At 37.1% G+C, this 16151-nt stretch overlaps 2 protein-coding genes across 2 annotated transcripts in view; both read left to right on the top strand.

The window, feature by feature from the left end:
• The window catches only part of BLOC1S1 (biogenesis of lysosomal organelles complex 1 subunit 1), a 154180-nt gene that overhangs the window by 53628 nt on the left and 84401 nt on the right, over positions 1-16151 (top strand). The window lies entirely within an intron of this gene.
• LOC105865939 (olfactory receptor 6C4-like) lies at positions 4665-5594 on the top strand. Its single transcript, XM_012754984.2, has one exon. The coding sequence runs from the start codon at positions 4665-4667 to the stop codon at positions 5592-5594; it is 930 nt and encodes a 309-aa protein (XP_012610438.2).

Below are 16151 nucleotides of genomic sequence, written 5' to 3' on the forward strand. Positions count from 1 at the left end.
TGCATGGTGACTACAGTTAATGACAATACATTGTATTCTTGAAAAATGCTAGAAGAGTAGATGTTAAGTGTTCTCACCACAAAAATGATAACTATGTGAGGTAATGCATATGTTAATTAGCTAGATTTAACTATTCTACAATGTATATATTCTTCAAAACATCATGGTGGGCCAGGTGCGGTGGTTCACGCCTATAATCCTAGCACTCTGGGATGCCAAGGCAGGCAGATTGTTCAAGGTCAGGAGTTCAAAACCAGCCTGAGCAAGAGCGAGACCCCATCTCTACTATAAAAGAAAGAAATTAATTGGCCAACTAATATATAAAGAGAAAAATTAGCCGGGCATGGTGGCACATGCCTGTAGTCCCAGTCACTTGGGAGGCTGAAGCAGTAGGATTGCTTGAGCCCAGGAGTCTGAGGTTGCTGTGAGCTAGGCTGATGCCACGGCACTCACTCTAGCCTGGGCAATAAAGTAAGACTCTGTCTCAAAAAAAAGAAAAACATCATGGTGTACACACAATTATATCTGTAGATTTAAATAAATAAATGAATACATTTGAAAAACCTGTTATTGCTCTATTTCCTATGAAATTATTTTTAAACATTATTATTACTGCAGTTTTCATAAGGCTTTTGTACTATGCTGATGTTTTCTTGCTAGCTTCCTCAGAGTCTCTTTGGACTTCTTCCCTTATCTCTTATTAAAAATTTGAGAGTTTTCAAAGAATAGGGTTCATTAGTTATTTTCTGGATGTGGGTCTCCTGGGATCTTTCATTTCTTTCCTCAGCTGATTATGCTGAGGTCTCCTCAGAATAAAACATTTAAAATGGGCTTCAGGCTAATGTTAAATCAGAGAGGAAGCATATATCCAGGCTCAGACGAGTCAGAACATAGGAAATAAGGCTTCGAATCAGGAGTGCTTCCCTAAGGTTTTATTGTCACTACTATAAGCACACATAACTTAAATAATCCTGAAGGATTACTTACTGGCCAGGGTGCATTTAAACTAATGTGTAACTAAGAAGTGGCAAGTAAGAGCTAAACTGATATACATCAGGCTGAGTAGCATTTTTTCTACTAAATTTTCAAAAATTTGTGAATTTTGTGAATAATTACATCAACAAGTAGTAGTGAGAAAGCAAACAAGCAAACAAGTTAAATTTTATGCCACCTTCCGTCCATATCTGATTTCTAAGTTGTGACTCATCCCATGGACACCCAAGGTTAAAATCCCATGGCACTTGCCCTGAAAGTCAAGGGTAAGTATATTCTCAGCTTTTAATTATATAAATGTTACTTTTTTGTGATTGTGGAGCATGAAATCATATAACTGTAATTTTTTATATTTTTAGTTAAAACGTGGCTATGCTCGTTTTATAACATTCAAACAATATAGACAAGTATAAAGAAGAGAAAGCTCCTATATGCCCCCACTTCCTCATCTAACTCCATAAAAGTAATTACTAATAACAATTTATGTTTTCAGATCTACATGATTATGTATGTAAAATTTAATTTACATCATTTGTATCATATATACATATATTAAATATAGATATAGATACAGATATCTTTTCAACCCAAATGGGATCATATAATATATGATTGTTTAGCAGATTGCTTTACTCACATAGCAGTGTATTAAATACATCTTTCCAAATGAGTTTACATAAATCTTTCCCATTCGTTTTTATTGGCCTATTGCATTTTGTAGTTTACATATGCCAAAATTGTTAGTCATCTCCCTATTCATGAACATTTAAATTGTTTTCAACTTTTTACATTTATAAACAAAGCTAAAATGAATAACCATGTGAAATTATGGATGCAGAATTTTATAAAATTTATGTGAAATATGAATGTGAAGGTTTGAATGATAACCTAGAGCTGTTCACCAAAAAACAAAAAAATTAATTACTAGGAAGTGCCAGAGTCTTATAGATATTCGGGTCACCAGATGACATGGCCTCATTCCATACATCCTAGTGATTAGGATATTCTTGGGGGCAACAAAAAAGATACATCCCTGGTGTTTCAGATGTGGCCTAAGGATATGGGGGTAGGGCTTAAGATTTCTTTATTTCAGGGACCTTAGGTTATAACAATATGAAGAAGCCCAAAGGATTCTTGATATTCAAGGTTTCTTGTGAGAAATACTGATTTTTCTGAAAAAGAACATTATGACCAGTAATCTGGTAGCCCATTTCTTAATTCTCTGTGCTGAGGCTTTACCTATATCCCAAAGAAAGTAACCCATCCCATTCAGGAGGCTTAGAGAATAAATACATATAACTTTATTTGTCAATTCAAAAAATAAAATAACAAAACCCTGAAAAATAAAAGTATTATATTCCCCTTACCTTCAATAACAAATGGAACAAATACAGATTTTTATTACTCAATGATAGAAAAGCACCAACGATGAACAAGAAAAATTTCAAAATACAACCTTACTGATAGAAGCCTGGCTTCCAGCTCTTGAAATCCCAGCAGAGACCAGGTAACACAGGACTCACTGATGGTTCATCAGTAGACAAGAGAAAGAAAAGGTAAAAATCAATTTATGGAGTGAAGTGACTTTACTCTAGGCTGACTCTTGAACATTCTTATCAGTTGCTAGACAAGCTTGGGAACATGTACAGTTTATATGGTAAATAGCCAAAGGTAAAGAGGCAAATAGGGAATAAAGTAAGGAGGTGGAGGCACTCATTTTTTCATTTATTTAAAATATATATATTTTGCCCATACTATATGTTCTTGCTTTTGTTATTGGGGGATAAAAGAATGCCAAGAAAGAGGAATAATATATTTATTAATATAGAGCCTATCACAAAGCCGACACTGTGATCATTCAATAAGTCTTGCTTCTTTTGCCCTTCCCCTACCCTCAAAGAACTTGTAATCTGCTTTTAAAATAGAAAATGGTTAATGCCTGAATAGAATGCATCATTATATTAATTCCTATCTCAGAATAAGACATCTCTGTGCATTTATCCTGTGTCAAAACTCCCCATAGAGTGCTTATTAATAAACATAGATATGGAAGAAAAATGATAGAAGGAACCTGATTAGAAAGATGCCATCTGTCTTTCCGCTAAAACCAACTACAATAGAAGAACTGGGACCTGAGGGAAAGCAGGCACTAGCAGCAAATATTTAGAGACTGATACTGTTAGTTACAATGGGCCACAAATTCAAAAAATCAAAAGGACATTGGAAAATCTTTAGTTACCACAATTTTAATGATATTGCTAGTTCCTGCCCAAAGACTCCTCAACTGTGAGCTAACTTCTTTTCTTCTCCCACTGAGAGCAAGGCAATGATGGAAATGAGACATTACTGCCAAATTTGCAGATATAATAATGAAAGATCAAAGTAGAGGCATGCAAAAGGTATGAAAAAATACTCAACATCATTAGTCATCAGAGACATGCAAATCAAGACTACAATGAGATATCATCTCACCCAGTTAAAACAGCTTTCATCAAAAAGACAGGCAATAACAAATGCTGCAGAGGATGAGGAGAAAGGGAACCCCTTGTACACTGTTGGTGGGAATGTAAATATTACAGCCATTATGGAGAACAATATAGAAGTTCCACAAAAACTGAAAAAGAACTGCCGTATGACCCAGCAATCCCACTGCTGGGTGTACACCCAAAGGAGGGGAAATAAGTATACTGAAAAGATATCTCCACTCCCTGCATTTATTGCAGCACTATTCTCAATAGCTAAGATTTGAAATCAACCTAAGTGTCCATCAACAGATGAATGGATAAAAAAATTGTGGTACATATGCACGATGGAATATTATATAACAACAACAAAGAATGAAATCTTGTCATTTGCAACAACATGGGTAGAACTGTAGAATATTATATTAAGTGAAATAAGCCAGGCACAGAAGACATGCATGCATGTTCTCGCTCATATGTGGGAGCTAAATAGTAAAAAAAAAAAAAAAAAAAAAGATCTCACAGAGATAGAGAGTAGAATGATGGTAACCAGAAGCTTGGAAGTGTAGTGGGCAGGTGGGGATAAAGTGAGGATGGTTAATGGGTGCAAAAATATATTCAGATGATTAGATGGAATGAACAATATTTGATAGCACAACACAGGGACAATAATCAACAGTAAGTTAGAGCAACTTTAAAATAACTAAAGAGTGGAATGTTCCTGACACAAAGAAATGATAAATGCCTGAAGAGATGAATACCCCACTTACCCTGATTTGATTAACTCAAACTATATGCCTGTATCAAATCATCACATGTACCCTATAAAAATACAGGAGTATTATATACCCATAATAATTAAATTTTTTAATTTATTGAAGTAGAAGCATGTTCAAAGTGAAAATAAAAACAAAATGGAGATAATAATATCCCAAGCATTGGTTTAAAAGGTAGACTAGGAAAGTACATGAAAATTCTGAAGAGGAGCCATGGAGAAATCCTCATACATGAGAATTTAAGAAAATCGTTCTTGTGAAGAGCCAGTCCCTATCAAATAGAAAACCTTGTTTGAGGAAGGTTGACATAAAAAAAGAGACACTTGAACCAATTGAACAGGGAAAAATTAGCATTTCCTAAATGTTCCTGAGCTCTTCTATCCACATCACTGACTTTTTTCCTTTGTACCTTCATTGGCAGCAAAGGTTAGAAATGAGAAACGAAACCTTTCTGACGGAATTCATTCTTTTGGGACTAACAGACATCCCAGAAATTCAAGCTGTAATTTTTATATTTCTCTTCTTCACCTACATATTCAGCGTCATTGGAAATCTGACAATCATCACACTCACACTACTGGACTCCCACCTCCAGACTCCCATGTATTTCTTCCTTCGGAACTTCTCCTGCTTGGAAATTTTCTTTACGACCACTTTCACTCCCAGGCTGCTGTTCAGCATCTCTACGGGGAATAAAACCATCAGCTTTGCTGGATGCTTCACTCAGTATTTCTTTGCCATATTTTTGGGGGCCACAGAGTTTTACCTTCTTACTGCCATGTCCTATGACCGCTACGTGGCCATCTGCAAACCCCTGCATTACACCACCATCATGAGCAACAGGGTCTGTGTCCAGCTGGTTCTCTGCTCCTGGCTGGGTGGATTCCTAATTATCTTACCCCCCATCATCCTGACCAGTCAGCTGGATTTCTGTGCTTCCAATATGCTGAATCATTATTATTGTGACTATGGACCTCTCATAGAAATATCTTGCTCAGACACAAGTCTACTGGAATTGGTGGACTTTATCTTAGCAGTTGTGATCTTGGTGGTCACCTTGGTGCTGGTGATTCTTTCCTACACAAACATCATTGGGACCATTCTGAAGATCCCTTCTGCTCAGCAAAGGAAAAAGGCCTTTTCCACCTGTTCTTCTCACATGATTGTTATCTCTCTATCTTATGGCAGCTGCATCTTCATGTATATAAAACCTTCAGCAAAAGAAGGAGTTGCCTTCAATAAGGGAATAGCAATGCTCAATACTTCAGTTGCCCCTTTACTGAACCCATTCATTTACACTCTAAGGAACAAACAAGTAAAAGAAGCCTTCAAGGATGTGGCCAGAAAGATTTTGAGTCTTTAATAAAGATAATGACCTCAAACTCCATGGAAATTCTAGACAATATTTATAAAATTCCTCCCATGAAAATTCAGGAAGAGTTTCTCAAGCCCTTTCCTTCTTAAAGCAACATCTCAGATGAATTTACATTAAAGAGGTGTCAAAGTTACATTTCAAACTTGCCAAAGAGAAGAAAATACTGCCCAAAAAACAGTTCAAATCTTTCTTTGTATATAGATTTTTGAGCCAGACACTTAAAAACTTTGCAAAAAATATTAAACAATGCTACTCTTCCCCAACTTTTTCAAATATAGTTATTTTAAATAAATACATGTTATTTATCCTAAAATAAATGTTTATTACAGTTATTTTAAACAATTAATATAGATATTTTTAAGTTATTATTTTTAATTTTTAATATGTTAAATAAAAAAGAGATATAACCCCTACTATATAGATTTTTACAGGAAAAAAATATATAGCTAGATAACATTGTTAGTCTGAATACAAGAAAGTAATATCTGGCTAAAATTACTAGGATTGCCACAGGATGATGGTCCTGGGAACACTGTAATATTTTCACTGGTAATACTGGTAATTATCTTTAAGAAAGTTGTCCAACTTAAGAAAAGTTGTCCAAACATTTTATCAAAAATACTAGATACCTCCCAGAAGGGGCCAATAATTTGCATCTTGCTATAAAGGCCTTCTTTTCTCAGGTTTCAGCCAATTTTCTTTCTCACTCTTCTCACTCTAATGACTCTAAAACTGTATTTTCTTGAGATACTTAATTTTAAAAAGGATTTCCAGTTGTAATGTTGATATTTCTGATTCTATCCCTCCTGCTAATCATGAAACAAGGATGAAAACTACTACTAACGGTATCCTTAACAGAATGAATATCCAATATCCTTTGAAGGGAAGATTCAAGAGAGATTAGGAATTTGGGATGATGTTGACAATGGCCAAAACTTGTAGGACCCTATGATTGTGCCTGAACTTTGTGGGTCATAACTTGTAGATAAACCTGAAGACTGAAAGGGAAAAGGCTGCCTAACGATTCCTTGGAAAATATCATCCAAAATGTTTAAGTATTGTCTGTTAAAGTCACTTTGTGAAAAAGACACCTGCACTCGAATGTTTATAGCAGCACAATTCACAATTGCAAAGCTGTAGAAACAACCCAAGTGCCCATCAATTCATGAGTGGATTAATAAAATGTGGTATATGTATACCACGGAGTATTACTCAGCTTTAAGAAACAATGGTGATATAGCACCTCTTATATATTCCTGTATACAGCTGGAACCCATCCTACTAAGTGAAGTATCTCAAGAATGGAAAAACAAGCACCACATGTACTCACCAGCAAATTGGTATTAACTGATCAACACCTAAGTGTTGTAACATTTATCGGGTATTAGGAGGGTGGGAGGGGGGAGGAGGGGATGGGTATATACAACCACAACAAGTAAGATGTGCACCGTTTGGCGGATGGACATGCTTGAAGCTCTTACTCGAGGGGGGAGGGGGGACATGGGCAATATAGGTAACCTTAACACTTGTACCCCCATAATACGCTAAAATTAAAAAAAAAGGGAGGAGGACAAAGAAACCCATACAATGGTTAAGATGACTAAATTCTACTTAAAGTTGATTCCAAAATGCTCCAAGATGTTGATTCTAAGTGTACTGTAAAAGTTAAGTGTATGTATTATAATTCCTATAGAAATGACTTTAAAATTAAACAGGATAAAGTCAAAATTGCAATAAACAAATTTAACTGAAACACCAAATATTCAAATAACCCAAAAATAGGCATGAAAGGGGAAATAGAGGAACTACAACAGAGAGAACAAACAGTAAACAAATAATAAAATGGTGGATATGTGTCCAAATATATCAATAATTATATTAAATGTAAATAATTCAAATGTGCTATGTATAATACAGGGATTATCGGAATGGATTTTTTTTTTTTTTTTTTTTTTTTTGAGACAGAGTCTCGCTTTGTTGTCCAGGCTAGAGTGAGTGCCGTGGCGTCAGCCTAGCTCACAGCAACCTCAAACTCCTGGGCCCAAGCGATCCTTCTGCCTCAGCCTCCCAAGTAGCTGGGACTACAGGCATGAGCCACCATGCCCAGCTAATTTTTTATATATATATCAGTTGGCCAATTAATTTCTTTCTATTTATAGTAGAGACGGGGTCTCACTCTTACTCAGGCTGGTTTTGAACTCCTGACCTTGAGCAATCCGCCCGCCTCGGCCTCCCAAGAGCTAGGATTACAGGCGTGAGCCACCGCGCCCGGCCTGGAATGGATTTTTTAATGACTGAACTATACACTGTCTAGAAGACTCTCTTCAAATATAATGATTTAAGTAGGCTACAGATAAATACTGGAAAAAGGTAAACAAGCACACCTCATTTTATTGCACTTTGTTTTATTGGCCTTAGTAAATATTTTATTTTTTACAAATTGAAGGTTTGTGGTAGCTTTATGTCTACCAAGTGTATTGGCACCATTGTTCCAACTACATGTATTCACCTCATTAGCATTTTTAGTAACAAAGTATATTTATTGGTGGTATATACATTGTTTTTTAGACATAATGATATTGCACACTCAATAGACTATTGTATACTAAAAACTTTTCTATGCACTGGAGCACCAAAAAATTCATTTGACTTGTTTTATTATGATATTCACTTCATTGCTGTGGTCTGAAATTGAACCCAAAATATCTCTGTGGTATGACTATACCATGTAAAAACTAGTTAAAACAAAGGTAGAGTGGCCATGTTAATATCAGATAAAGTAGACTTCAGAGCAAACAAAATTATCATGGATAAAGAAGAATATTTCATAATCAAAAAACAGTTAAATCACTAAGAAGACATCCTAAATGCATCCTATATGCACTAAACAACACAGTTGAAAATATATAAGCAAAAACCAACATAACTGAAGGGAAAAATAGAAAATCAGCACTTAAAATAGAAGCCTTCAATACTCCTCTCTCAATAGTAGCTATAACTAGTAAACAAAAAATAAACAAAGGTATGGAATAAATAAATAACACCATCAATCACCTGAATATCATTGACATTTAGAGGACATTCCACCTAAAAACAGGAGAATACATAATCTTTAAACATGCTCATGGAACATTTACCAAAATGGACTACATCCTGGATCATAAAACAAATATTAGCCAATTTCAAAAAAATGAAAAATATAGAGTATGTTCTCAAATCATGATGAAATTAAACTTGAAATTAATAACAAAAATATAACAAAATTCTCTACGCACTTGGAAATTATAAAGCACACTTCTCAATATTTCATGCATCAAGAGGCAGTCTTAAGGGAATTTTGAAATATATTGAATTACATAAAAAGGAAAATACAATATATCACAAATTGTGAGGCAGCTATAGCAGTACTTAGAGAGAAATTTATAGCATTAAAATGCCTATATTAGAAAAGATGACCTGGGTGCGGTGACTCATGTCTCTAATCCCAGCACTTTGAGAGGCTAAGGTAGGAAAAGACCATGAGCCGAGGAGTTCAAGACCAGTTTATGGCCTGGCGCAGTGGCTCACGCCTGTAATCCTAGCACTCTGGGAGACCGAGGTAGTTGGATCGTTTGACCTCAGGAATTCAAAGCCAGCCTGAGCAAAAGGGATACCTCGTCTCTATTAAAAATAGAAATATATTAGCTGAACAACTAAAACTAGACATAGAAAAAATTATCCAGGAATGGTGACACATGCCTGTAGTCCCAGATACTAAGGAGGCTGATGCAAGAAGATCGCTTGAGCCCAGGAGTTTGAGGTTGCTGTGAGCTAGGTTGACACCATGGCACTCTAGCCTTGGCAACAGAGTGAGACTCTGTCTCAAAAAACATAAAAAAAAATTTTTAAGGGCCAGCTTATAGGAAAATGCTCAATACCACTAATCACCAGGGAAATACAAATCAAAACCACAAGGTGGTATCACTCCACACCTGTTACAGTGGCTATTATCAGAAAGATGAAAGATAACAAGTGTTGGCAAAGATAGGGAGAAAAAAATCCTTGCACACTAAACTAGTTCAACCTCTGTGGAAAGCAATATGGAGATATCTTAAAGCGATACAAGTGGATCTACCATTTTTTTTTTTTTTTTTTTTTTTTTTTTTTGAGACAGAGTCTCGCTTTGTTGCCCAGGCTAGAGTGAGTGCCGTGGCGTCAGCCTAGCTCACAGCAACCTCAAACTCCTGGGCTCGAGCGATCCTTCTGCCTCAGCCTCCCTGGTAGCTGGGACTACAGGCATGTGCCACCATGCCCGGCTAATTTTTTTTTATATATATATCAGTTGGCCAATTGATTTCTTTCTATTTATAGTAGAGACGGGGTCTCGCTCTTGCTCAGGCTGGTTTTGAACTCCTGACCTTGAGCAATCCGCCCGCCTCGGCCTCCCAAGAGCTAGGATTACAGGCGTGAGCCACAGCGCCCGGCCTTGGATCTACCATTTGATCCAGCAATCCCATTGCTGGGCATCTACCCAAAAGATCCAATGAGACCCTACAAAAAAGACACCTGCACTCGAATGTTTATAGCAGCACAATTCATAATTGCAAGGCTGTGGAAACAGCCCAAGTGCCCATCAATCCAAGAATGGATTAATAAAATGTGGTATACTTATACCATGGAGTACTATTCAGCTCTAAGAAACAATGGTGACATAGCACACCTTATATTTTCCTGGTTAGAGCTGGAACCCATACTACTAAGTGAAGTATCCCAAGAATGGAAAAACAAGAACCACATATACTCACCAGCAAACTGGTATTAACTGAGCAGCACCTAAGTGGACACATAGGTACTACAGTAATAGGGCATTGGGCAGGGGGGCGGGGGGGTGGGTATATACATACATAATGAGTGAGATGTGCACCGTCTGGGGGATGGTCATGCTGGAGACTCAGACTTGTGGGGGGAGGGGGGAGAGGGCATTTATTGAAACCTTAAAATCTGTACCCCCATCATATGCCAAAATTAAAAAAAATAAATAAATCCTTGCACACTGTTGGCAGAAATGTAAATTAGTTCAGCCATTATGGAAAACAGTTGGAGGTCCCTCAAAAATCTAAACATAGAACTACCATCTGATCCAGAAATTCTACTTCTGAGTATATAGCCAAAGGAATTGAAATGAGTATGTCAAAGACATATCAGCACACCCATGTTCATTGAAGCATTATTCACAATGGGCAAGATACGGAATCAACCTAAGTGTCCACCAACAAATGAATGGATAAAGAAAATGTGATGCGTGTATACACAATTCAGCCTTTAAAAAGAAGGAAATTCTGACTTTTGGGAAAACAGGGATGAACCTGGGGGACATTATGTTAAGTGATATAAGACAGGCACAGAAAGACAAATATTGCATGATTTCACATATATGTGGAATCTTAAAAAGTCAATCTCATAGAAGTAGAGACTAGAATGGTGATTACCAGAAGGTGAAGGTAAGGGGAGGAACAGGGAGATATTGGTCAAAAGGTATTAATATAAAGTTTCAGTCAGATAGGAGGATAATCTTTTGAGATTTGTCACAAAGCATGGTGACCATAGTTAATAATAATGTATTGCATATTTCAAAATTGCTATAAGAATGAATTTTAAATGTTCTTACCATAAAACATGATAAGTGGATGAGGTGATAATATGTTAATTGGCTTGATACAATCATTCCACATTGTGTACATATATAAAAACATCACATTGTACCCCACAAAATATATACTTGTTATTTGTCAATTAAAAATTAATATTAAAAGAAAAATCTGATGATCTGAGGCAACAAGTATATAACAAAATATTAATTCAGCAACAAACTCCTAACTTTCTGAAATTTAGAATATTTTCATTTACATCTCTCATCTTAGTTCTAGATCAGGGTTTTAATTCAACTTCTATAAAGCTATCTTTTGATCCAACACTTTGGAGGAATATTGTTAAATGTAACTGTTCTCTTCCTGAGAACAATTTCTGACAAAGCTCATTAAGAGGTCAAGACAGAGAGCACAAGGAAGAGAATAGATGTGAGTGGATTGTGAGTATACAACTGGGCAGAGAGTGGTTCCAGAGTAGATGGCAAAAGGTATGAGTAGGAGTGAATTCTTGGGTTTCGCTTCTGCTAGAGGGTTTTTGAGAAAGGCTGTCTTGAAGTTGGCACGTTACTTTGTGTCCTACACATCTTAATCAAAGAAAGCTGACCACTGAATATTTTGTCATTTGTAGCCCTACTTTTAAGAGTTCCTCGAAAATGTATTATTTTGACATCTCAGAAGCTCCCCATAATGGCCAATGTAATTCTAAAAATGGCCTAAATAAAATGTTATCATTTGCCACAGTAAGCACAAGAATTAGAATCATGATGATGGGGGTGGCAGAGATAGATGGGGGCCAGAGGGATTGATTCTTATATAAAGTGAGAGTTCTGTAAGAAAAAGATTGTGGTTTAACACAAATTAATCCAGATGAACAGGAAAGACCATCAGTGAAAGTCCTGTGCTTATAAACAGCATTAGATTCCCCAAGGAGAGACCAGGAAGGATTCATGCAATCAAAAACCCAATGATTAAAGTAACTTTCTTCCACAATTTGACGAGAGCATCCTATGAAAATTTTGATGAGGAACCCAAAACAAAGTTTGACCAATCACGTTTAAACAACTTAGTTACTGACTTCAAGACTGGCTTGGATTAGAAGTTTATCAGACCTACATCTCTATTCTTTCCTTTAAAATACTGAATCTTCTTCTTGGAGAAAATAAAATTGTTATTCTCAAACACATGATTTAATTTTACTCAGACAGCCTTTGCCACTCCTTGGTACCAAGCTGAGTGAGCTCCATCACACTCAGCCCCTGTGCTTGGAGAAAACAAAGGTTTTTCTCCCTTGGGTTTCAAGACAACCAAATAGTTTCTTGCTCATCTCCAACATACACACAACCTGCTTTCCTGCCCTGTTTCCACAATGAGTATATCTTGAAATTTTTGATACTTATGATCATTTGAATGTAAAAAGGAAAAAGCCTCCTCAAGGTAGTATAAGAAATGGCTGCACTGGCATCGTAAAGAGAACAAATTCAAGAAGTACAACCAAGTATAACAAGCTCTAGAATGCCACCATTTGCCTAATCTACCAATATCTATCTATCTATCTCTCCCCTACCCTCCCTCTCTCCAGTCTCATCCCTCATCTTTCATATCTGATGGTTCTTTCCTGCCTCCTCTCACGTGGCCCAGATTTCCTGATCATTCATCTACTGTTATATGACCTTTCGTGCCTGCTCCATGAAGTCTAACTCACCTTCCAGTTTGGCTGCCCGTGGTTAGCAAACTCAGACACTTGTAGCCCAAATAGACAGGAAAGAGATTCTAATTGTGGCAGCTCAATCCTGGTGACCACACAAGTCCAATCATTGGTAGCCAAGGACCTGCCCTTTCTAGAATGAATTAGATTAATAAAGACAGATTATTTTAGGGGAGTGTGGACTGGGAGGAAATAATCCCACATATTAAGTACAAAATAATCTCTCTGCATTGGCTTCTGGCTGGACCATATTTGTCACTTCTTCCACAAATTTCCACCATCCTGCTTTCTTCATCTTCTCATCCTTGTCTTCCCTTCATCATCCTTTTCCAATATACACACTGTCTTTGGTTTATATGTCTTTGTCTTTCAGCCAGAAAGACCTCACAGATCTCCATGGACTTGTTTTGTCTTTCCTACCAGGAGTCTCAGAGTTGTAAGACTTCTGACCAACTACACATTATTTGTCTCAAGACCTGTTTTTGCAGCATTCATTTTTTAGGTCTCTCTGCCTGGGGCTAAAGAGTAAAATATTGTTCATCACAGAGAACTAAAGACAAACTTCATTAACTCACAAATTTACCTTGGACCAACCCTCCTAACAGAAACTTTCATCTCACCAAATGCAAGATGCAGAATCGGAAAGGAAACAGGGAGAAGCCGTAGGGGAAGGAAGTTCAGGTCTACAGAGTAAAGGGTGGAGGGTCGCAGAGAATCCTACATTCCATCATAAAGCTGCAATGAGTGGAAAATGGACCAACACTGGCAGGAAAGGGCTTGTTCTGGAATAAATCCCATGTTTCCCCTATGATGATATAGATTGTCAATGACAATAGGAAGCAAACACCACGCCTGTGACCCTCATAGTCATAAAGACGCGTTCTGTGTGTGACGGTTAACTTTACATGTCAACTTGACTGGGTCATGGGATGACCAAACATTTGGTTAAATGGCTGTGTCTCTCTAGTGTTTTTGGATGAGATTATCATTTCAATCAGTAGACCGAGTAAGAAGATTCACCCTCCCCAATAAAGCCAATTCACTGAGGGCCTGAATAGAACAAGAAGGCTGAGGAAGGGAGAATATGCCCTCCCAAAGCCTGACTTCTTGAGCTAGGATGGGCTTCCAACATTGGTGCTCCTGGTTCTCAGACTTTTTTTTTTTTTTTTTTTTTTATGAGTCAGAGTCTCGCTTTGTTGTCCAGGCTAGAGTGAGTGCCGTGGCGTCAGCCTAGCTCACAGCAACCTCAAACTCCTGGGCTCGAGTGATCCTACTGCCTCAGCCTCCCAGGTAGCTGGGACTACAGGCACGCGCCACCATGCCCGGCTAATTTTTTTATATATATATCAGTTGGCCAATTAATTTCTTTCTATTTATAGTAGAGACGGGGTCTCGCTCTTGCTCAGGCTGGTTTTGAACTCCTGACCTTGAGCAATCCGCCCGCCTCGGCCTCCCAAGAGCTAGGATTACAGGCGTGAGCCACAGCGCCCGGCCTAGACTTTTGAACTTAAATTGGAGCTAACCACTGGCTTTCTTCAGTCTCTAGCTGGCAGAAGGCAACTGCGGGACTTTTCAGCCTCAATAATCATGGAGCAATTTTTTATAATAAATCTCATATATAAATATATACACACACACATATGATCTCCTGTTGGTTCTGTTTCTATGGAGAACCCTGACTAATACACTAGAGCATGTTGTATTAAAAGAATCAGACAAGCCTTCAAATGCCAACAATTCAGAATACCTGCCACATATCTTTGGGCAAATTATATAACTTTTATTTCATTCCCTTAACTGTAAAATGGGCATGATAGTAGTAATAATAATAATAACTTACCGAGCATTTACTATTTTCAATCACATTTCTAAGCTTTCCACATATATTAACACATTTAGTGCACATGACACACTTATGACACAGGTACTGTTCTTACACCCATTTTTACATATGAGGCAACTGAGGCACAGAGAGGCTAGGTAATTTGCTTAGGATACACACCTATAAGTAGGTGAGTTAACAGCCTACTAAAAACAACTAATATAAGCATAAAATATTATAAGCATAATATAAGCATAAAATGAAAAAAGCAATGGAAATTTCTAAAACTCTGTCCAGCTCAGGCAAACTGCTCGATAATCTGTATCACCTTATACTATTGTTATCATGATTATCACTTCAGTTCCCATGAGGTTTTATCCTGTTACTGAAACTCCATGTCAGCCTCCTCACAGACCTGTTTAGCACATCTTCCCTGCTCACTCACCTGTTAAAAGTTAATTCCCAATATCATTTTTTTAAGATGCTAATTAACATTTTCCAGACCTGAGTCCCAAGGCAATCATTTATCCCCCAATGTCTCTGTTGAGTAAACTAGACAACATGTGTATCATTACACCAGTATAAAATTGCAAAGAAGTCTATAACCAACCTTCAGGCAAAATTGAGAAAATCAGACTTTAAAAAGTAGAATGTCCCTTTGTTCTTTGATTACTTTAAATATGGCAGCATCTTTAGGAATTACAGGTCCACTTCCAATTTGGATCAATTGACAAATGGGCAGGAGTAAGTGACCAGTTTAAAGCAAGGGGAGATTGTACACTTTCTGAACAATCAGGGCATCAATTACTATCAGAAAAGAAAATGTGTCACATTTTATTCCACCCTTTCATTCACATCTGACTTCTCGGTTTTGACTTGTTCCACATGACATCTGGAGGAAACAATACCACATCATCTTTCCTGACTGTCAAAAAGTGAGTATGTCCACAGCATGTCACCAAGGTTACCCTTCTATGATGATGAATTATAAGATCCACCTGAATGTAAATTGATACTACTCTTTGTGGTTTTCTATTAAAAGAATCACTCAGGCTTGTTGATTAAGATGGGCATAAAGTAAAAAGGAAAGTCTTTCTCCTTTGCAGAGTAACACTCCAGAAATAACTACCACTGACTGTTATTACTCCAGTCATAACAGTATGACTGTTGACAGAGATAAAGAATTCCTGTAATGGGCTCCTAAGTCTACTGAACACAGGTTAGGAAAGAATCAGTGAACCTGAAGATAGATCAATATAAATTACCCAAATTAAATTTAAAGAAAAAAGAGTAGGAAACAAAAGACCATTCCAGAGAGATGGGATAATATCAAACACTCAAAACTATGCACAATATGAGTCCCAAAAGAAGAGAACAAGAAAAAAATATTT

The sequence above is a fragment of the Microcebus murinus genome, chromosome 10 (assembly GCF_040939455.1).
Source record: "Microcebus murinus isolate Inina chromosome 10, M.murinus_Inina_mat1.0, whole genome shotgun sequence".
NCBI classification, from domain to species: Eukaryota; Metazoa; Chordata; class Mammalia; order Primates; family Cheirogaleidae; genus Microcebus; species Microcebus murinus.